The sequence below is a fragment of the Schistocerca serialis genome, chromosome 9, assembly GCF_023864345.2.
Source record: "Schistocerca serialis cubense isolate TAMUIC-IGC-003099 chromosome 9, iqSchSeri2.2, whole genome shotgun sequence".
Classification (NCBI taxonomy): domain Eukaryota; kingdom Metazoa; phylum Arthropoda; class Insecta; order Orthoptera; family Acrididae; genus Schistocerca; species Schistocerca serialis.
Genome location: NC_064646.1, coordinates 382347406 through 382371034, shown reverse-complemented (window position 1 = coordinate 382371034; position 23629 = coordinate 382347406). Strand labels below are relative to the sequence as shown.

General features: G+C 38.6%; 1 protein-coding gene across 2 annotated transcripts in view; it reads left to right on the top strand.

Annotated features, from left to right (window-relative positions):
* Positions 1-23629, top strand: part of LOC126419312 (Fanconi anemia group D2 protein) — a 206839-nt gene that overhangs the window by 5732 nt on the left and 177478 nt on the right. For both annotated transcript variants that reach the window (XM_050086492.1, XM_050086493.1), the window contains exons 3-5: positions 9982-10121; positions 16747-16876; positions 19610-19686. In XM_050086492.1, coding sequence (XP_049942449.1) covers positions 9982-10121; positions 16747-16876; positions 19610-19686 — 347 coding nt within the window. The remainder of the gene's footprint in view (positions 1-9981; positions 10122-16746; positions 16877-19609; positions 19687-23629) is intronic.

The following is a 23629-nucleotide window of genomic DNA, read 5'->3' as shown; positions in this document are numbered from 1 at the left end:
CTTTTCGTTGTGATCATTATGCGAGATATATGTGGGCGGTAGTAATATGTTGCCCATCTCTTCCCGGAATGTGCTCTCTCGTAATTTCGATAATAAACCTCTCCGTATTGCGTAACGCCTTTCTTGAAGTGTCCGCCACTGGAGCTTGTTCAGCATCTCCGTAACGCTCTCGCGCTGACTAAATGTCCCCATGACGAATCGCGCTGCTTTTCGCTGGATCATGTCTATCTCTTCTATTAATCCAACCTGGTAAGGGTCCCATACTGATGAGCAATACTCAAGAATCGGACGAACAAGCGTTTTGTAAGCTACTTCTTTCGTCGATGAGTCACATTTTCTTAGAATTCTTCCTATGAATCTCAACCTGGCGCCTGCTTTTCCCACTATTTGTTTTATGTGATCATTCCACTTCAGATCGCTCCGGATAGTAACTCCTAAGTATTTTACAGTCGTTACCGCTTCCAATGATTTACCACCTATGGCATAATCGTACTGGAATGGATTTCTGCCCCTATGTATGCGCATTATATTACATTTATCTACGTTTAGGGAAAGCTGCCAGCTGTCGCACCATGCATTAATCCCCTGCAGGTCCTCCTGGAGTACGTACGAGTCTTCTGATGTTGCTACTTTCTTGTAGACAACCGTGTCATCTGCAAATAGCCTCACGGAGCTACCAATGTTGTCAACTAAGTCATTTATGTATATTGTAAACAATAAAGGTCCTATCACGCTTCCCTGCGGTACTCCCGAAATTACCTCTACATCTGCAGATTTTGAACCGTTAAGAATGACATGTTGTGTTCTTTCTTCTAGGAAATCCTGAATCCAATCACAAACCTGGTCCGATATTCCGTAAGCTCGTATTTTTTTCACTAAACGTAAGTGCGGAACCGTATCAAATGCCTTCCTGAAGTCCAGGAATACGGCATCAATCTGCTCGCCAGTGTCTACGGCACTGTGAATTTCTTGGGCAAATAGGGCGAGCTGAGTTTCACATGATCTCTGTTTGCGGAATCCATGTTGGTTATGATGAAGGAGATCTGTATTATCTAAGAACGTCATAATACGAGAACACAAAACATGTTCCATTATTCTACAACAGATTGACGTAAGCGAAATAGGCCTATAATTATTCGCATCTGATTTATGACCCTTCTTGAAAATGGGAACGACCTGCGCTTTCTTCCAGTCGCTAGGTACTTTACGTTCTTCCAGCGATCTACGATAAATTGCTGATAGAAAGGGGGCAAGTTCTTTAGCATAATCACTGTAGAATCTTAAGGGTATCTCGTCTGGTCCGGATGCTTTTCCGCTACTAAGTGATAGCAGTTGTTTTTCAATTCCGATATCGTTTATTTCAATATTTTCCATTTTGGCGTCCGTGCGACGGCTGAAGTCAGGGACCGTGTTACGATTTTCCGCAGTGAAACAGTTTCGGAACACTGAATTCAGTATTTCTGCCTTTCTTCGGTCGTCCTCTGTTTCGGTGCCATCGTGGTCAACGACTGACTGAATAGGGGATTTAGATCCGCTTACCGATTTTACATATGACCAAAACTTTTTAGGGTTCTTGTTTAGATTGTTTGCCAATGTTTTATGTTCGAATTCGTTGAATGCTTCTCTCATTGCTCTCTTTACGCTCTTTTTCGCTTCGTTCAGCTTTTCCTTATCAGCTATGATTCGACTACTCTGAAACCTATGATGAAGCTTTCTTTGTTTCCGTAGTACCTTTCGTACATGATTGTTATACCACGGTGGATCTTTCCCCTCGCTTTGGACCTTAGTCGGTACGAACTTATCTAAGGCGTACTGGACGATGTTCCTGAATTTTTTCCATTTTTGTTCCACATCCTCTTCCTCAGAAATGAACGTTTGATGGTGGTCACTCAGATATTCTGCGATTTGTGCCCTATCACTCTTGTTAAGCAAATATATTTTCCTTCCTTTCTTGGCATTTCTTATTACACTTGTAGTCATTGATGCAACCACTGACTTATGATCACTGATACCCTCTTCTACATTCACGGAGTCGAAAAGTTCCGGTCTATTTGTTGCTATGAGGTCTAAAACGTTAGCTTCACGAGTTGGTTCTCTAACTATCTGCTCGAAGTAATTCTCGGACAAGGCAGTCAGGATAATGTCACAAGAGTCTCTGTCCCTGGCTCCAGTTCTGATTGTGTGACTATCCCATTCTATACCTGGTAGATTGAAGTCTCCCCATATTACAATAGTATGATCACGAAACTTCTTCACGACGTTCTGCAGGTTCTCTCTGAGGCGCTCAACTACTACGGTTGCTGATGCAGGTGGTCTATAGAAGCATCCGACTATCATATCTGACCCACCTTTGATACTTAACTTAACCCAGATTATTTCACATTCGCATTCGCTAATAACTTCACTGGATATTATTGAATTCTTTACTGCTATAAATACTCCTCCACCATTGGCGTTTATCCTATCCTTGCGGTATGTATTCCATTCTGTGTCTAGGATTTCGTTACTGTTCACTTCCGGTTTTAACCAACTTTCCGTTCCTAATACTATATGCGCACTATTTCCTTCAATAAGAGATACTAATTCAGGAACCTTGCCCTGGATACTCCTGCAGTTTACCAATATTACGTTAACTTGTCCTGTTTTTGGTCTCTGAGGACGGACGTTCTTTATCAACGATGATAATGTCCTCTCTGGTAAGCCGTCGGGTATTTTATCGTTTCGCCCAAGGGGGGGTCCCTCTAACCTAAAAAACCCCCGTGTGCACGCCACACGTACTCTGCTACCCTAGTAGCTGCTTCCGGTGTGTAGTGCACGCCTGACCTGTCTAGGGGGGCCCTACAGTTCTCCACCCAATAACGGAGGTCGATGAATTTGCAACCATTATAGTCGCAGAGTCGTCTGAGCCTCTGGTTTAGACCCTCCACACGGCTCCAAACCAGAGGACCGCGATCGACTCTGGGCACTATGCTGCAGATATTAAGCTCAGCTTGCACTCCGCGTGCGATGCTGGTTGCCTTCACCAAATCAGCCAGCCGCCGGAAGGAACCAAGGATGGCCTCAGAACCCAAGCGGCAGGCGTCATTCGTTCTGACATGTGCTACTATCTGCAGCCGGTCACACCCAGTGCGTTCAATAGCTGCCGGAAGGGCCTCTTCCACATTACGGACGAGACCCCCCGGCAAGCACACCGAGTGCACACTGGCATTCTTCCCCGACCTACCCGCTATTTTCCTAAGGGGCTCCATAACTACCTAACAGATCAAAACGAAAATTTCTGTTCCGACACTGACAATGTTGAGTGTTTATGGAAAAAGTTCAAGGCAATAGTAAAATGCGTTTTAGACAGGTACGTGCCGAGTAAAACTGTGAGGGACGGGAAAAACCCACCGTGGTACAACAACAAAGTTAGGAAACTACTGCGAAAGCAAAGAGAGCTCCACTCCAAGTTTAAACGCAGCCAAAACCTCTCAGACAAACAGAAGCTAAACGATGTCAAAGTTAGCGTAAGGAGGGCTATGCGTGAAGCGTTCATCGAATTCGAAAGTGAAATTCTATGTACCGACTTGACAGAAAATCCTAGGAAGTTCTGGTCTTACGTTAAATCAGTAAGTGGCTCGAAACAGCATATCCAGACACTACGGGATGATGATGGCATTGAAACAGAGGATGACACGCGTAAAGCTGAAATACTAAACACCTTTTTCCAAAGCTGTTTCACAGAGGAAGACCGCACTGCAGTTCCTTCTCTAAATCCTCGCACAAACGAAAAAATGGCTGACATCGAAATAAGTGTCCAAGGAATAGAAAAGCAACTGGAATCATTCAATAGAGGAAAGTCCACTGGACCTGACGGGATACCAATTCGATTCTACACACAGAGTACGCGAAAGAACTTGCCCCCCTTCTAATAGCCGTGTACCGCAAGTCTCTAGAGGAACGGAGGGTTCCAAATGATTGGAAAAGAGCACAGATAGTCCCAGTCTTCAAGAAGGGTCGTCGAGCAGATGCGCAAAACTATAGACCTATATCTCTTACGTCGATCTCTTGTAGAATTTTAGAACATGTTTTTTGCTTGCGTATCATGTCATTTCTGGAAACCCAGAATCTACTATGTAGGAATCAACATGGATTCCGGAAACAGCGATCGTGTGAGACCCAGCTCGCCTTATTTGTTCATGAGACCCAGAAAATATTAGATACAGGCTCCCAGGTAGATGCTATCTTTCTTGACTTCCGGAAGGCGTTCGATACAGTTCCGCACTGTCGCCTGATAAACAAAGTAAGAGCCTATGGAATATCAGACCAGCTGTGTGGCTGGATTGAAGAGTTTTTAGCAAACAGAACACAGCATGTTGTTATCAATGGAGAGACGTCTACAGACGTTAAAGTAACCTCTGGTGTGCCACAGGGGAGTGTTATGGGACCATTGCTTTTCACAATATATATAAATGACTTAGTAGATAGTGTCGGAAGTTCCATGCGGCTTTTCGCGGATGATGCTGTAGTATACAGAGAAGTTGCAGCATTAGAAAGTTGTAGCGAAATGCAGGAAGATCTGCAGCGGATAGGCACTTGGTGCAGGGAGTGGCAACTGACCCTTAACATAGACAAATGTAATGTATTGCGAATACATAGAAAGAAGGATCCTTTATTGTATGATTATATGATAGCGGAACAAACACTGGAAGCAGTTACTTCTGTAAAATATCTGGGAGTATGCGTGCGGAACGATTTGAAGTGGAATGATCATATAAAATTAATTGTTGGTAAGGCGGGTACCAGATTGAGATTCATTGGGAGAGTCCTTAGAAAATGTAGTCCATCAACAAAGGAGGTGGCTTACAAAGCACTCGTTCGGCCTATACTTGAGTATTGCTCATCAGTGTGGGATCCGTACCAGATCGGGTTGACGGAGGAGATAGAAAAGATCCAAAGAAGAGCGGCGCGTTTCGTCACAGGGTTATTTGGTAACCGTGATAGCGTTACGGAGATGTTTAACAAACTCAAGTGGCAGACTCTGCAAGAGAGGCGATCTGCATCGCGGTGTAGCTTGCTCGCCAGGTTTTGAGAGGGTGCGTTTCTGGATGAGGTATCGAATATATTGCTTCCCCCTACTTATACCTCCCGAGGAGATCACGAATGTAAAATTAGAGAGATTCGAGCATGCACGGAGGCTTTCAGACAGTCGTTCTTCCCGCGAACCATACGCGACTGGAACAGGAAAGGGAGGTAATGACTGGCACGTAAAGTGCCCTCCGCCACACACCGTTGGGTGGCTTGCGGAGTATCAATGTAGATGTAGATGTAGATGAAGTGAGATTGGGCAGTAGTTGTTAGCATCAGACATATCCCCTTTTCTATGCAATAGTTTAACAGTAGCATATTTCAGTCCATCTGGAAAAATGCCCTGTTTCAGTGAGCTGCTACATGTATGGCTGAGAATCATACTTATCTGTTAGGAACAAGCTTTTAGCACTCTGTTGTAGATGCCATCAATTCCGTGCAAGCTATTACTTTTGTGTGAATATGTTATTTTCCTAATTTCAGTAGGAGAGGTGGCTTGAATTTCAATTTTATGAAGTTCCATAGGTATTGCCTCTTCTATGTACTGCCTTGCATTTCTACAACACTTACAAAATGATTAACCTATCAAACAATATTTTCTACCTCTGACTTTTTGTTTACACACTTTTCATTGAGTTTGATAAAAATATAATCTTCTTGTGCTGTTGGTTGCAGGGAAATACCCTTTTAACAATATTCCAAATTGTTTTAATTTTATCATCAGAGGTGTTAATTTCAAACATAATGCACGTACTTCTGGAATTTTTAAGAACTTTTCTTAATACAGTGCAGTAGTTTTTAAGATGTTTCACTGTTTCTGGATCATTATTTTTTCTAGCTATGATATGCATTTCCCTTTTCTGTTTACAAGACATTTTTATCCCTTTAGTACGCCAAGGCTTTTTAGATTGTTTCTTGTAATTAAATTTCACTGCTTTCATAGGAAAACTGTTTTCAAATAAACTCACAAAGGTATCATGAAATTGGTTAAATTTTAAATCAGCATCAGGTTTCGTGTACATCTCATCTCAGTCTAACTGTTGCAGACTTTCCTTAAAATCTACACTTGTTCAGTCATTAATTGAGTGCACTAATTTGGAGGACTGTTTTGCATTGTCTATGGCACTATGTCATATACTGTTAACTAGCTGTGCATCATGAGCAGACAGACCATCCGTAACAGGAAAAATTTTTATTTGCTTAAATTTATCTTGATCTATAATATACATCATCTATCAGTGTGCTGCTTTCCTGTACCATCCGAGTAGGAAAATAATTGACTGACGTCAGATTGAAAGAGCCAGGTAATACTTCAAGGCCAAGCTTTCTATTGGACTTTTTCAGAAAATCTTCATTGAAATCCTCACAAACAATAATTTCTTCCCCCTGTATGGTGAATAGAACAACAAAGAATCGAAGTTTTTCAAAAATAGCTGAAAATGTACCAGTGGGAACCTATAATCAGCTACTATTATAAAAGTACTATTATTTGGTTTGAGCTCACACGTGCATGCTTCTGTATGTTGCTCCACACGAAATTGTTTAGTTTGTAAATTTTTCACACTATGATAAATTTTAACATATATGACAACTACTCCTCTCTCCATACTGCCTGTACTTACATGTGCTAAAATCTTATATCCACCTACATTTATCTTTTCCAAATCTGTTGACTATATGATGTTCAGAAGGCATAGTACATCTATTACACACTCAGTTTCTAAACCTTCTAAACAAAAAATAAGCTCATCTACTTTGTTTTTTAATCCCCTGATATTCTGATGCAATATACCACCATTATTTTTCACTCTGCTTTTATTAGAATCTTGTGATGTACTAATATCATTTTTCACTGTAATTTTTTTAAAATCTTGTGATATTTTAACATCTCTAGTACCTGTCTGCCTGAGCTTCTCATTAAGCTTAAATTCATTCAATATTGAATCATTGGACACTGATCTTAGCCAAAAAAGAGCTACTCCCATGAGTTTCAGTGCCTCCCCTTAAAGATTTTACTATAATCCCAGCCAATTTACCCTTCCGTTTCCTATTGAGATGCAGGTCATGTCTTGTGAAGTCCCAGATACCAATACCATCAACAGGAACCAAACCTATGCCTGACAAAGCAGCTGATCTACCTCCATATTGACCCTCCTGACAGAGCTGTTCATTTGGGATCAACCATACCACATGGAAACAGGAACCAAGCCAGCGTTTGCATAGTTTGTTGCAGATGCTGCTTTTACAAGATCACACTCAAATATTGTAGCCCTGATACCTATCAGTACTGTTTCCCATTCCACTCACTATCAGAACATGGTCTTGATTAGTAAAACCCGTGCGCAATGATCCTTCATCCTCTATCACATGGCTAATACATGCACTGGGCTTGACCTGCTACCTGTCACCAAATTTTTTGCACAATATATGGCCCACACCTCTTCCATGGCTACTACCTAACAACTGAACTTTCCTCTTACTTTCTACTTTTCTTGAAACAGTTGGTTTCCTGGTGAAAGTTTGTTGAGTACTGACTACACTTACATCTCCTTGAACTTCTTCCTTAGTTAACTGATGTAGCAAGGGAAATTTGTTGTTCTTTCCAATGATGAAACTGTCAGATACTGTTCTCTTTCTGTGGACCCCTGTTCCCTGTTACCACTCCCCTCGTGCCTTCACCCTTCTCTCCCCTTAATCTCATCAGTATCTACGTAGCACTAACCAGTTTAGCCTTAAGGGCTCTAATCTTCCCTTTGTGTTCAGTTATTTTCCTATCCCTAAAACATACTCTGCAATACCATGGAAGAGACCCATTTACTTCCCCAATTCCCATGTAACTATATTCCCCCGATGCAACTGTCTCACAACAGCTGCATAGAACCCAAGAACTAACTTTCCTACTGCAGTTCAAACACTTCTTGCTCACAGTTGTTTTCAATATTTTAATTAAATTTATCTAGGCAATAGCAGTAATATTCTGTTAACTATACATCACAAGAGTCACTAAAGTCATGTGGAACACAAATGTACATGTATACTATTAATATATTAGTGTGTTGCACTTCTGTACCCAAAAAATTAGGCATAAGATTGTGTATGCGTGATATTGACTTTATGCATTTTGAAAAAAATAGGTATAACTTAAAACGTTTAATTTACTGAGTAGATACGGCACTACTAAATATATGTGTACTGAAAACAATCTGAGTTCTTCGCTTAATACTTATATAAATGTCAGTACTTTCAAATAACCTGTGTAGTAAAACATTTTAAATTCATAGGCTATGAGATAGGCAAAAAACTCTCTTGATCATATCACATTTATGATTTTGTGTAGACACTGAATGTTGGTGTCTCTGCTGTAGCTCTAACGCTTGTCTATTTTTATTCTATTATCTTATGTGGTTGGGGCAACTACATGCATTCACAAAAAATATTCTTAGCCCAAAAACTGATGGCCAGAACAGTCTGTGATGTCAACTCACTATCTTTGTGCAGGTCATTATTCAAGTAACCTAGAATACTAGCTCTTCTGTCCCTGTATGTATACTCCATCATGGTATTTGTGGCTAATGATACAGACTCATTCAACATCAACTGCTACATTCTCTGAGCGAACACTTGGCAGAAAATCAATTTGCAGTCCTGTAACATTTTATCAACTATAGTACAAAACAGTGAGCACTATTCTGCAGATTTCATTTTCATCGTTTCATCTCCACTTCTGAAAAATATGAGAGATTTCAAAGATTTTCAAATTTAAATTGAAATGCTTCCTTGTGGCACTCTTTTATTGTGCGCAAAAGATCTTCACAGTAGTTTGGCATCTTTTGCTGTGTTATTTGTTTGTATATGCTGCTGCAGATCTTGTGTTTTCTTGTTTCAGCTTCTAAATTTAACTGTCATCATTTTATGAATTATGTAGTGATTTTTTTCTGTGACTGAGTAGATTCGTTATGTAAGGTACCACAAAACTGAAGAAAAATTAATAAAAAAGACGGTTTCAAAACAACTGATGTGCATTATGCCGTCACATTGATACTACATTCCAAAACATTGGCATTTCTATTTTTATAATCATACATATGCTGGGCGTAAATAATTAACTGAGCAAATGAAAATACAGTAATATTTTTGTTATTGTAGTTTTCTCATTACTGATGTCAAAGCATGAGAGATTTATCCTGAAATGTGAAGTATACATCCATTCTGTATTTCAGAATTCTAGAGAAATACTGCATTTGTTATGTAACTTTCTCTTATGTTATGTCACTTATTTGTTACAGTTGTTACACAAAATAAAGTAAAATGAAAAAATGCTAACTATATTGATGACAAAAGAATAATGCCTATTCACTAGATGCCCAAACAAGAACAGCTGGAGCTGATTGAATGTCACAGAGATTTAAACAGTTTGTGACAAGCTTTGGAACTTTATGTAGAATATGAAGTTCCATCATCACCAGGCGACGATTCTTCTGGAAAACATGGAATTCTCAGAAATTACACTGTACCTTGAAAATCAGGGAACTCTTAGAGAGTTTCAGAAATTTCATAAAATCTCAGGGAATTCTGTGGTTTTAACATGGCATTAAAATTTAATTTTATTGAGTTTTATGAATCACAAATATTAAAATACTTACTATTTGAGAGTGTGTTAATTATATGAACATTATTCCATATTATTGATGTTTAAAAACTGCACTCAAATTACTGCTTGGTGGGTGACAGGAAGTTTCATGAAGCAATAGTTTTAAATTTGTGTTATTGCAGCTATACTTTTAAATTTGTGTCAGTCTACCATTTCTCAGATGTTCCAATTTTTGTTTCTGGTGACTAGGTGCTGCTGTTTGTTATAAAGACTGAAAATTCTAATAGTGAAATGTTTCTTTCTCTTTTTTGTTTTGTTTTAAGACTACGGAGGACTGTGAAACCACAAGAGGAAATGTTCAAGCTAGTCTGCTACAACTGTTGCTGACAGTTGATTGCATCCAGGCACGTGTGATGAAACTTCTATTTGAAAAACTATTAGAATTTTCATTTGCTGCTGAAAGGTAAGTGTAACAATCACCAGTGACAACATTTTGGGAATTTTCAGTAATATCTGTTGTGAATTAATAGTGATAAATTGTTATCTCAAATTGGTAATGCCTTCAGAATTCCATCCATTGGACCAGTGATCCACTACACTCAACTTCTTGTAAAATATTCCCAATTTGTGGCACCCAGAATTAGATATGAATCCTAGCCGTGGAAGAAATTTTCATTGCTAGTATGTGGCCAAAAGAGGTGACGATGTTATGGACTATGATTCCTAATTACCAGACTTTGTGTACCAGTGTTGCGGGTTTGGTTCCAAATCTCTCTGCAGTTGTTATGGAGTCAGTGCATAATTATCACAGAGTTGACAAGATAGTGCTGTTAGATTGTGTGTTAGTGCTGAATTTTACTTTTTGCCATTCTCTTCAGTGTTGTAAAATACAACCACTACCCTACAGTCCACATGTGTTGATTACAGTGGTCCATACTCAATAGTCAAGTTGAAGACACACAGCATGTAAGCTGCTGAAGTGGGGTAAAACTGAAATGGTGACACAAGACCCTGAACCACATTAATTTAAAGAAAAGGCTAAATTCAACTCTTGTATACTTGCTGTGTAGTCGTGTAGTGTCAACAAGTGTATTGACAAGGAAGAAAATGCATGTATGTATCGCTGTCCAGAGGGACATAACCAAGAATAAAGAGAAAGGTTAGCTACCAATGAATGTGATCCATTTTTAGACTTGTTTCAGAATCCCAGTAATCTTAATGGATGGATTTCAATTATGTCAATTTCTAGCGTAAAGTTCAGTAGGCAGGCACTTCATATTGTAGCCACATTTGACAGGGAAAACTCCTGGGATGTCTTCCAAGCACTTGTAAAAGCTTGACTGTGATAATTACAAACTATTTTTATTTTTATGTAATAGGTAAAGTGTCAGTAGCTTTCATACAAATTCACACATACTTTACACACATGATGATCGCTGAGCCTTCAGGAAAATAAATTTAAACATGTTTCATGACAGGTTAAAGAATATGGAATTGCTCTGTGACAATAATATTTCAATTAGTGCAACTTTTGGTACATTCCTAAGCAATTTTCTAGAGGTGTTCAATGAAAACTTTTCACCTAAAACCTACTGTAGCAAAGTGACAAGTAAATTAGAATGGATCACTAAATGCATAAAAATATATAGTGCTTGACAAAAGCAGCTATGTAATAAAATAAAGTATAACAAAGATATTGCATTCACTGAATATGTTAACTATTTTAAAATTGCATTTAAGAATGTTGTGAAAGCAGCAAATCAGATATCAAACAGTAGGCTAAATTTAAGGCATATAAATAAATGAAAAGCAGTGTGGTCCATTGTTAAACCTGAATTGGTCATTATAGTCTGAAACTCCGAAATTTCTAAAATTAAACTTGAAAATTATATCACTGTGAACCCTGCACAAATGTCGGAGTGTTTTGCTGAATGTTTCATAAATATTCTGAAACCAGGTGATGTCAGTATAGCCGTTTGCCAGAAAAAAGTAAATCCCTTTGGGTTTGATGTTATTACAAAGGTTATTTGCAGGCTGGGAAGGGATACCCTAAATGGTAAATCGTTTGCTAGCTGCATTAATAAATACATTTTTTGAATGAGATTGTCTCTCGCATGTATTAAAGCATACAGAAATGAAGCCACTCATTAAGGAAGTGTTTAAGAACATGTGTAAATTATCACTGTATCTCTCTTATTTCTGCCGTATCAAATAAGTTCGGCAAAGTAACCACTATCTAAATATGAAATTCTATTGTAATGCAGCAGATTATTTTGAAAACCAGTTTGGCTTCCAGCAAGAAATAACTGCTGTTACCTCACAAAAGCCTTCAACCATGTAAAATGTGTCACTGATCCGCAAACTAGATAAGTGTTGAATTAGGGAAAGTGTGAGGCAGTGGATTACACCATACCCATGTAACAGAAGGCAGAGAGTAATCATCTCCTCAAACACAGCAAATTACTCTTCAAAATGAACAGTGACATAAGGTATCCCTGGTGGCTGCAGTCTCAGTCTTGTTCTATGTGCATAACTTGCCCATCGATGGCAACACTCCACTTATTCTGTTTGCAGATGATACATCTGCATTAACTGAAAATTGTGAAGCAGAAAAAAATCCCTAACTGTGTCATTAATACACTTGTAGCTTAGAAAAATGGTTCAAACTATGCACATTATCTCGGAACTTCTCAAAGTCATCTATGGCACAGTTCAAGACACATCAGTCAAAATGTCAGGAAACTAAAAATAAGTTATAAAGATAATGACTTAGCAGAAGTGAAATGTATCAAATTTCTACAACTAAATCTAGATAGGAATTTAAGTTGGAATTTGCGTGTTGAATATCTTACAGGTAAATAATATACCTTTTCATTTACTGTAGAAACCTTATCTGGAACCACTGGTATGGATACAAGGAAAATTAAATACCGCAGATATTTTTGTCAGTTATTAGGTATGACAATGTTTTCTGGGGAAGTTCTTGCAATACATTGCACATACTGAAGATCCGAAAACAAGTTGTCAGAAGTGTGTGCTGCACATCCAAGCGAATCATTATTAAAAACCTTGCAATTTTTAACAGTCCCCTATCACAAAAAATCATTTTGTGCTTATTGGTTGCTATTATTTCCTCAAGTGATTAACTCCTCAGCCTTGTAATTCGTCTACAAATGTTATGGATAAATGAATAATTTTGTGTGTCATAAAACTCAGTCAGTTGTGAATTTCGATTTACTTTCTCTTCCCACCATCACCTATTTCTTAGTCAATGAAATTTGTTGACTTGTGGAGAATATATGTGCTATTCTCAGTGTAAAGGAGTTTGTATTCGAAAATTAGGCATAGAAATACAACAGTCAATCTGATAAGGATAAAAAAGCGCATTTCAGATAATAGAAAATATGCACAAAAAATAGTGAGAAAATATTTTTATGGAACATTCCTCAGTGTTTAAAAAATTGGAAATGTATACCGCCTGACAAAAAAATGAAGCACTACAGAACATGTGGTTGGATGTCAATGTAATTTTATACACACACACACACACACACACACACACACCATTAGTGAGTGTGCAAATTACTGGAGTTACAATTTTCTGTGACAGGTAGAGTTGCCACCAGAGTACATTAGTGTTGTTCATGTTTAGTGTTGTTACAAGGCCAAAAAGGACATATAAGGGACATGAACAGTGTCTACTGTTATGTAATCACTGTAGAGGACACAGAGGTGCCACATAGTCGCTATTGGCACCTGACAGAGTGTGAAAGAGACCTTATTGTGGTTCTCTATTTTGCCGACTGCTTAAATCTGCAGTATCCAGATTTGTGGGACAGTAAGATGTGATGGTGGCATGTTGTTGTCTGCGTGGGAATCTGAGGGCAACTATACTCGCCATCAAGGTTCTGGCCAACCATGTCTGTATTGTGCACATCATAACCCCTTCACATCTGCCCTCTCCATCCAAGAACAAGTAATGGACACCCTATAACACTCTGTGTCATCTTGCACCATCATTGGTGAGAATGACGGTGACCTCAGGAGAGGTCTTATTCTTCCAATGTTTTGGAGAGGTGCAGCAGTAGTCTCCTGGTGTCGTGGTGTGGGTTGCCATTGAGTATGACTCCAGGTCGTAGATAGTAGTGATTGAGGGACATGTGATGGACATGATGGACATCCTGCAGCCTCAGGTGTCACCGCGTGACTGTACAGGGGTGCAATTTTTCAACAGGACAATGCTCATCAACACATGGCATATGTCTCTGGACTGTCTGCATGTTGCTGAAATACTCCCATGGCTAGCGAGATCCCCATACCTGTCCTGATAATGTGTGGGACCAGCTTGGACGTCAACTGTATCCTACTGCCAGGATGTGTGATTAGTTAACAACAGTTGTGGGTCAGCTTGCTTCAGAAGAGGATACAATGGGTTTATAGTAACCCAGTTGTGGGCCAGCGTGCCCCAGGATAGGATACAACAGTTTCAAGACACTATTCCCAACCGAATCAGTGCCTGCACTTGGGCCAAAGGAGGTGCATCATCATAGTGATAAGTTAGATCATACTGCTGAGTACTTTGTAAATTTGACCCAGTTTTGTAATCGCTGCAAAACATCAAATATACTCTCACCCTGTGAAGTTTCATTTCATTTCTTCCTCCCGTTCTGGGTGCTTCCCTTTTTTTGCCAGGTAGTGTATTACATTGGAAAGTGACTTCATTTCTTTGGAGTGAGAGTAGGACAGAAGGAGAAGAGAACAATAATGAAAGTCTAATAACAGTATAGACTAGAAAATTTGTTTGAGAGAGAGAGAGCAGTTGATAGTTTAGACATGATGTATGCAGAGACAATCAGGAGGCATAGTTGAGACAAAAACAAGCAACAAACAAAGGAAAATAAAGTAAGAAGCAAAGAAGCAAGTGACGAGGTACAAATAATCAAAAGAAATGGAAGAAAGCAAAGTAACTGCAGAATCAAAAGGAGACAAAAATTTCTAATCGAAAGGAAGTAAAGGATGAGACAGCCTAGAAACAATAAACAAAAATGAAGTAAGCCAACAAATCTCCAGCTGCTCTGCATCGGATGGTGCAATGTTATACTGATAAGTGGACTTACACTGTGAAGGTCTTTGTAAATTTGACTCGAGTTTGTAATCTCTGAAATAACACCACATGACCTCTCAACGATTTTTCACATTTATACTTGTGTGCTACAAAAATATTCAGTTTAAATGATGCACCACGTTAAAGTTCTCTCCAAATTGCATCATTTTTGGTACACTTCGTTGCATAAAGATACTAGTAAATCTAACATTGCCAGTTAAAACATTACCTATATTCCAAGCTAACAGTGAAGGCTGCTACATTACTGCTGGAAAGTAACTTTTTGGTGATTAAATTAGTAATCTTTTGAGGATTACGAAGGGATGAATACCTCAGGGAGAAGTGAAAGAAACACTGAAACATACAGGGTTGTATTGTCAAATTAGACTACCAACTCTTATGTGTGATCTGATGTTTTCCTGGCATATTTCTATCTTGTAGAATTCTCAGGTGTCCAGCTGGGTAACATTGTAATTACTCCACACTATTTTGGCAAACATATTTGTTGCTGTCTTCAGGTGGTCCCTGATGACTGCTGCTTGACATCTGTCAGTATCCTTTATAAGCTGGCTGTTACCCCTCGATCATTCCACTTCTATTGCTATCCATGCAGCCGCCATGGTGGATGATGGTGGTGGTAATGGCACCCAGCCCCTAACTCTGGTTTCCAGTGTCTAAACTATCTCTGTTGGGCGCAGACCTCACGGTATGGGAACTCCAATCTTCGTGCTTCCACCTTTTCCTTCTCCATTGTGTGATACATTTCCTTTCCTCCCACACAACTCATTTTGAGCAACCATTCATTAAACAGCGTTGCCTTGGTTCTTATGAGTGTACCAGGCAGTCTTATCTATCAGGAAGTTTTAGACTGACACCTTGCTTGGAAGATAGTGAAATTTTCAGTGATTCTGTATGTGTTCATGAACTGTCCAATAGTCAGCTGTGGGTGAACAATAGCCTTCCTTCAATTTTGGTTAAGTGAAGTATTTAGTTTATTTACTAATTAATTGATCTGAATATATAGCATTTTGCCTTCTCATATTTCTGATTGCTACTGCCACCCCCAATTTAATTTTGTAAAGATGTTCACTAATTTGTTTTCTCATCACCACATTTGATCTGTTATTTCCCTCCCGCCCTCCCCCCCCCTCTCTTCCTCTCCCCCCTCCCCCCTTCCCCCGTCCCCCCTCCCCCCTCCCTCCTTATCTCCCTCTCTCCAAAAATAAATAAATTATACTTTACCATCTTTTGCAAGTATAATGTTAGAAGTTACGTTTTCTGTAGATTATCATTTACGGCATCTCATCATAGTGTGAAGATGCTGAGTTGCAGATAGGCACAACAAAAAGACTGTCAAACAAGTAAACTTTTGGCCAAGAAAGGCATTCTTCAGAATAAGACAACATACACATACACACTCATGCAAATACATTTCACACGCACACACACACACACACACACACACACACACACACACACACACACACACACGACCACATGACGGTGTGTGTGTTTTGTCTAATTCCCATGAAGGCCATTTTTGCCAAAAGCTTATTTTTTTGACAATATTTTTGTTGTGGCTATCTGTGACTCAGCATTTCAAATATATGATGAATAGCAATCAGTCCTTTTCATAATATTGTCATTATTCCATCCTGGATTTTCCATTACTTGATCTCATTTACACCATATGTCATTTAGTGGTAAAAGTATGCACATCTGTATTAAGATGTGCTTCTTTCTGAATTTCTGGATTGTTTGTTAGTAAATTAATTTTGTTAATTGACATCTAGCTTATTTACTGTAGAAGATGCTCTGTGTCAGATAAATGGGATTGAAATACAAATTACAATTTATTTCTCTTTTTTGAGCTATGTTGCTATGCCTTGTCTTTTTTTTCTCTTCTTATTTTTGAGCATTTAGTAAACTTCCCTCTTGGGGTACAGATGTGTACCATTTTTATATAATCATATTTTTTCCCCAGTGCCTCCAATGAAGATGAGTTTCCCTGGGCACGTCTTATTTTGCGTCAGATGCGTTTCTTAGACAACATAGTGGACCCAAAATTCCTTAGCACACAACTTGCTGAGGTTCTGGATGCTGCACAGACTGCGGTAAATTACTTCTAATAATCTCTTGATTGTATTTACATAAAATGAAATGTCTAATTTCTATAGTCATTGGTGTAAAGCTCAATTTAATTTCAGTGTGCAAAATATGAATAAAAAGACAAAATATTTCTTGAATGAGAAATCAATGCTTTTGTCCGGTTTCTCTGATGGGGCTGCTGATGACAGGTGCTCTTGATAACTGAATTTTCATTTAAATATGAGATATGACACACATTGAATGAAAAAGTAGAAACTGTTCACATTGCTACATTTGTCATGCTGTATTAGTAAATGAACTGTGTCCTTCAGCTGCCACAAGTTTCAACTTAAATCAACCTAACGACAGTGACAAGCTGTTTGCCGTAAATTTGTTCTTGCTTTTCTCTGAAAAATGCTGTTTACATGTCTGTTGCCATATAAACTTACCAATTACGTCAATTACTGTTGGACCCATTTGAATTCATATGTGTCTCAATTGGTTCCTTGCACTTCTCAGAGTTGTGCATGTCATTGACTGTGAGCTCATGTAGGGTCTTCACATTTTTTCCACCTACCAGAGTGCAAAAACTTGTCTGATGTCAACTGGTCATTCACTGTCACTGAGTTCATTGCTTTTGATGTAACTCATCACAGGGTGAGGATAAAGTTCAAGGTTGTGAAACAGTTAGCCAGAAGATGACGAGTATGTCACTCGTCGAAACGTCGCAGTTTGAAGACACCGCCACCCGGCTGGAAGCCCGAGAACTCTTTGCCAGCTGTATACGCCGGGAAAGCATACTTCACAGTTAGCCACTTATACACAATGAATAATAGTTTCTTTGTAATGTCATCTGTCTCTCGTTTTTGTCAACATATGTATAGTGAAATAAAACCAAGTAGACTGTGCAGAGATTGAAAGATAAATAACTCTTATTGAGAAGAGGCACCTGTATGTTGTGAGTAACAATCCATCCTATTTAATTTTTTTGTATTCCATCCCTGATTTTCCATCATTTCATCTTATTAAGATACTTATATTAGTGTATTTTGTTAAATGAAACTCCCTGTGCCTGACAGCTGGCCAGGCAGAACACAGCCTGGTGGCGAGGCTCATGCCATGGCCAATGGCTACAACTTTCAGAAGCAAGAGACACCACAGTGGGAATTAATGTCTAGTTCCTACGAAGTTGATGGAAATGTGTGAGAAAAATGCTGCGTGTTTTCTTCACTGTATGATAGTTCTTATCTTATTCTGAGGACATTGGCACACAAAACTGACATGTTTCATACCTTATAGTTTCATACCACAGCTTGGTGTTGAAGTGTCTATTTTCTTGATATTGGTCATATTTATTGTAACATTTAATTTCCAAATACACCTAGTCTGTAGCATAAAATTTGAATGAGCTGTAGTGAAAATTGTGGTCACTGGCTATTTTACGTTTGGTTCATTTTAGGTGATTAATTTTTGTGTTCTAAAGGTTGCTAACATATCAAAATCGATTTTAAAGTTGGAGGGAAATTATAGTATAGAGAAAAGAAAAGTTAAAGTACTTTATTTGAGTGTGCTAGTACTGAACATGTTGTCTGAGCTTGCCATGTGCAAGTAGCTCATAGCTTAGTCATGAACAGTTCTTGGAAATAGACACACGTTTTTCAGATTAATGATCATTCGTTATTGTTGTACTTCCTACTGCAAGAAAATGATGATAAAGAAGGCATTATGCACCAACAGCAACATGACAAAAAAGCTGAAACACATCCCATAATTTGGACAAAGCTTGACAAGTTTTTTATGACATTTGTCACTAGTCATTTATTAAATGAAGACAAAGCTCTGTGAGTTCTTCAGGTTCAATGTTCCCCAGTTTAACTATGTCCTAGATCTAACCAAAGAGTCATCAAACAGATATTTGTATCCAATACCATGCGATGTAAAGTTAACCATAACAGTTGGGCAAGAATGGTAAAAATACTTTGATGACTACAACAGTTTATTTAACATTTATTTTGTTGTAAGTGGTGTTTTCCACGTATCTGGCAACTATAACAAAAAAAGGGCCGAACAGTGACATTTTTAGTTCTGGTAGAACATTCTACTGTTCTCATGACAGGAAAGAGTGTGTGTGTGTTAAAATTTTGGAATGTTTCGCACGACTGCTCAAGAAGTTATCTGATATGTGCAAATACTTAACAGGCTGAGTCTGTCGTAGTCACAGAGACATACATTCTAGTGTCTCATAATGCAGTTAAGTGCAGAGCAAGCTGTGTTGCCTTTTCATAAGAGACAGTTTTGTAGACTACTACAGTATCACATTTGAATAACTGAATATATTTGAAGGAAAGAGAATCAAGCGACACCTCAGCTGAAATATATACATGATCTAATTCCTATTTTTGTGTTATCCGTACTGAAACCATTACGTAATTTTATGAAAAGGATAGTTGCTACACACCATACAGCAGAGATGCTGAGTCTCATAGAGGCACAACAAAATACTGTCAAACAAAGCTTTTGGCCTAACACGCCTTCATCAGTATTAAATCTCACACACACGTGTGCACACACACACACACACACACACACACACACACACACACACGCGCAAACACAGCTCACAAACTTAACTGTGGAAAATTGCAACACCAAAAACCTAATCACTTTTAGAGTTTTCATAACACACAATTTTGAAAAGTGTTTTTGGCTATATTACTTTGTTGTACAAACTTTCTATAACTCTGTTTTTAAATTTTCAGGTCCAAAGAGAAGTTATATTCTGCCTTCCGGACATCATCTGTGATGAACAGCACGATGAAATTGCACAGAAGCTGAGGTTGGTAACTTTGTCCTCTATTTTATTTTCTTCTCTTGAATTGAGTTTACTGCTTCACTCGTAGTATGAATAGTGCCGTTCTAAATTAATTGTGGTGCTTTTGTGTTGATGAGCAGTAATGTGACATGGTAACAAATAGTAATGATATGAATCACAAAGACTTTCTTGGCCCATTACGCAGGATCTTGTGAAGTATAGAACACCACATTTAAGTACAGTTTGTCAGCACTATTTAAGTAGGTACTACAACGCAAGTCACCAAATAATGGCAAATTCAGTAACACCCCTTTTTAATGAGTCTATGTGGATCAAAATAGGTTTTTCTTAGACACAAGAAATAAAATAAACAATTTTTGACAATATAACGTAATTGGAATCTACTCACCAAGCGGCGGCAGGAGTATGCCCATATAAAAAAGTTTTCCATATGCAAGCTTTTGGAATCAGAGGCTCTTTCCCCTGGTAGAAGGGTTGAAGAGGAAGGAAGAAAGGTGAAGGAAAAGGACTGGAGAGGTTTAGGAAAAGGGGTAGAGCTCAGGAAAGACAATTAGGATCCCAGGCCTGAGGAGACATACTGGACAGGATGAGAAGGAAAGACTGATTCAATCTTTTCTTCTCTTCCTGTCGGGTAAGCCTCCCGTGACCTGGGGTTCTGGGTGAATTTTTTGAATTCCTCCACATTTCCTAAACCTCTCCAGTCCGTTTGCTTCACCCATCTTCCTTCGCCTTCAATCCTTCTGCCAGGAGAGGGATCCTCTGGCTCCAAAAGCTTGCATACGTAGTGACAAACAACCTAACAAATCATAAAATCTATATCAGTGCCATACATGTTTCATTAATTCAGTAGTCATTTATTTTAATGTCACATTAAAATTGTTAGCTGATGTCTTAATTTGAAGGCAACACCCAGAATGAAGAAGAATTTGTTTATCTTCAACAGTTATTTTACTCATCTAAGGCACTGATAAATACGATTACACGAAAGGAGAAATCGTTACATATTATCCTTTATTTCCTGAATAATTAAAGAAATCGAGAAGTGTAGTTTTCTCCACCCCCCCCCCCCCCCCCCCCCCCACCTCCCCAGCCCCCTCATCTGCTGGCGGAGCATACTGTGAAGCGAAGTGTTGTCACTCAGGATTGTGGATACTGGCTGGAACTGACTCACCTACACTAAATGAGGTTAAATAGTTTGTAATAGTTTCAGCGAAACTTAGTGCAGTTGAATCCTTCTCTTCTTCCTCCCTATCATCATCATCATCATCATCGTCATCATCATTATCATTCAACTCCCCCTCCCTACCTCTACTTGCTGTGCTTGGTCCTTTATTAAAGCATCACACAGTTAGTTACATCTATCTGCTATGCAAACTCAGGATATTATCATCACAACAGAGTTTTGAAATATCATACTTACTGGAATACCTGTGACAGCATTGAGGGGAATAATCACCATCCTCTTCTCCTGCAACTGATACTAACACACAGCCTGCAGGGATTAACACAGTCCGTTGAATTACAGCATTCCTGCCAGCAACAAACATGTACATAACCTACAAAACAGGGAAAACAAGATTTCTGTGTGCATATGGGTCTCTCTCATTTGAATGTATACTTCTCCCACTACCACACTATGCTGTCTTGGTTGGGGGAACTGCAGCACATCACATTAGGCAACAGTTCAGTCATGCAAGGATGTCAAATGTTTTGTTATGGCTTGTTTTATATTTCTTGTATTTCAACAATATAGATCACAAACAAAACAAATTTTCACTATTATTTAGTTACTGGCGGTTTGCTTTTATATGTGGCACAAACTTTAGATAAATGGACAGTAGCAGATAATGTCATAGATTAATTGTGATGTATTTAGTTTCATAATTTAAAAATAAAGAAATGTTTCACACCGACACATTTTGATCGATAGATTTCAGCCTCATTGTAAAGATATGGAAATGCTTCCCGAGGAAATGGTTGTTGAAGTCCTGGACAGTTTTAATGTAAAATAATGTATCTTGTACTCAGGAATGAAATTGGAGATTGATTAGTTCCATGTGTACTTGTACAGGGGTGCCCTCAACTGACACAACAAAGGGCTTCGAAAACAGCTCAAAAACAGATGTTAGATTCTTAGTGACTTAAAAATATTTAAAAAACAGTTCCTGTAATTCTATCAATGCCACAAATATTCTTCATATTTCTTGTTTTCCATAAAGCCAGGGAGATTAGATAAATGGGTGGTGTTCTTTATCAGCAATTGTCCCTTCCACAACATTATTTTCTTTTTAAAAGACTCATGCAGTCAATTTCACAAAAATGTGAGGGCCGCAGGCCATTCAGGATCTTCTAATTTTGGTTCCTGCTTTCCCTCTTCCTTCAGAAATCCAACAATAGTAGATCTTAAATTGAAATATCGTTCGAAACGTACCCCTCAACTTAAGCACCATACTTCCCAATAATATAAAATGTTTGAATTCTCTTTGTTCAGTTGCACCAAGAACTGTTGAAACTGACTGTAATAAGGCATGTGACTTCACAAAATTTACTATTAGTATGACCAGTTTCATCACATGTTCCATGTCTTCATATTTAGCATAGTGTGCTTCTACATGTAAAAAGCTATGAATCCGATACAAATTGCCTGTTGATCATTGTAATTTTGTATTCTTTTATCATAAAATAATTATTAAATTATTTATGCATGGTATTGCAATGCCATTCTGTAACTGATTTGTGACACTTATTGATTGTACGACTGCAAAATAGATGTTGAGAATTTTCATCCTTGTCATCAAAAAAATGGCTGTATTTCCTATAATTTCTAAGGACTTGTTATGCGTCTTTTACATCATGTACAAATAGCAAAGAATAAATTGCACTGCCACTGTGATTCTGCCAAACTGTAGAAAATCATGCCAACCGAAAAATGCCACATGAAATGTCTGAAGAAAAAGTATCACATTGCACTACTAAATGAAGTGTCACACTGTACCAAGTAGTTCCAAACAGGCTGAGCTCTGGACTACACGTGTGGAGCATTGTGTGCACGTGTGAAACTTTGCACACTGTGGCCGACCCTGCTCTAAAATATTCAGTCTTGCTACATCCTTTCTTTCAAGGAATGAAATGGACCTCTGCACAATGGCCACTTTGTATTTAGCTTTCACAGGATAAATTATGCTCAGGTCTAAAGGAGACTTGTATAGTTAGCAAGAAAGACATATCAACATTCCTGAGAAATGTGCTTCCTTTGGTTGCGCAGGTCGTCTGTTTATAATAAGAATGATCTTTCCTCTTGCAGCACCCATCTAGGCATCTAGACTTTAAAGAAACTTAATAGAAATTTCAGCAGTCATCCAGGTGTTGCTAATAAAATCATAAGTGTACAGTAGTATTTTTATTTTTTTAGGTCATTTGGAGATTTAAAATTTTCTGGTTATAAATCGCAGCAACTTGTCACTGCTGTCACTAATAACACACAGCAGGGCCACCATTCTTTTTCTTCCCTGACATCTTTTCCTTAGTCTTTGCCTCCCTTCTTGCTCTCAACAGATAGATTCCTTTCAACTTATGGTCTCAGTGAACCCTCATCTTTCCAATCTTACTCAATTATACCACAGTTTAACAATGAAAAACTCCACATTGAAATATCAAGATGACACACTGAGTTGCAAGCAGGCACAGCAAAAAGACACTTACACATTAGTTTTCGACCAAAGCCTCCTGTTGTGACTCGCCGTTCTTTCAAAGTGCTGCCGCGCAGTTACGCGCATCCTCTACATGCGGTGCTGTCTGCCAGCCATGCAGCACCAGCAGCGCCACCTAAGCGGCCAGCCAGCCAGCGGCCGCTAGACTTGGACTCAGTTATGATTTGACTGTTAAAGTGTACACACGTCTTACTCTGTTTACTTGATGACTTTCATGTATTGCGTCTTCCTTGAAG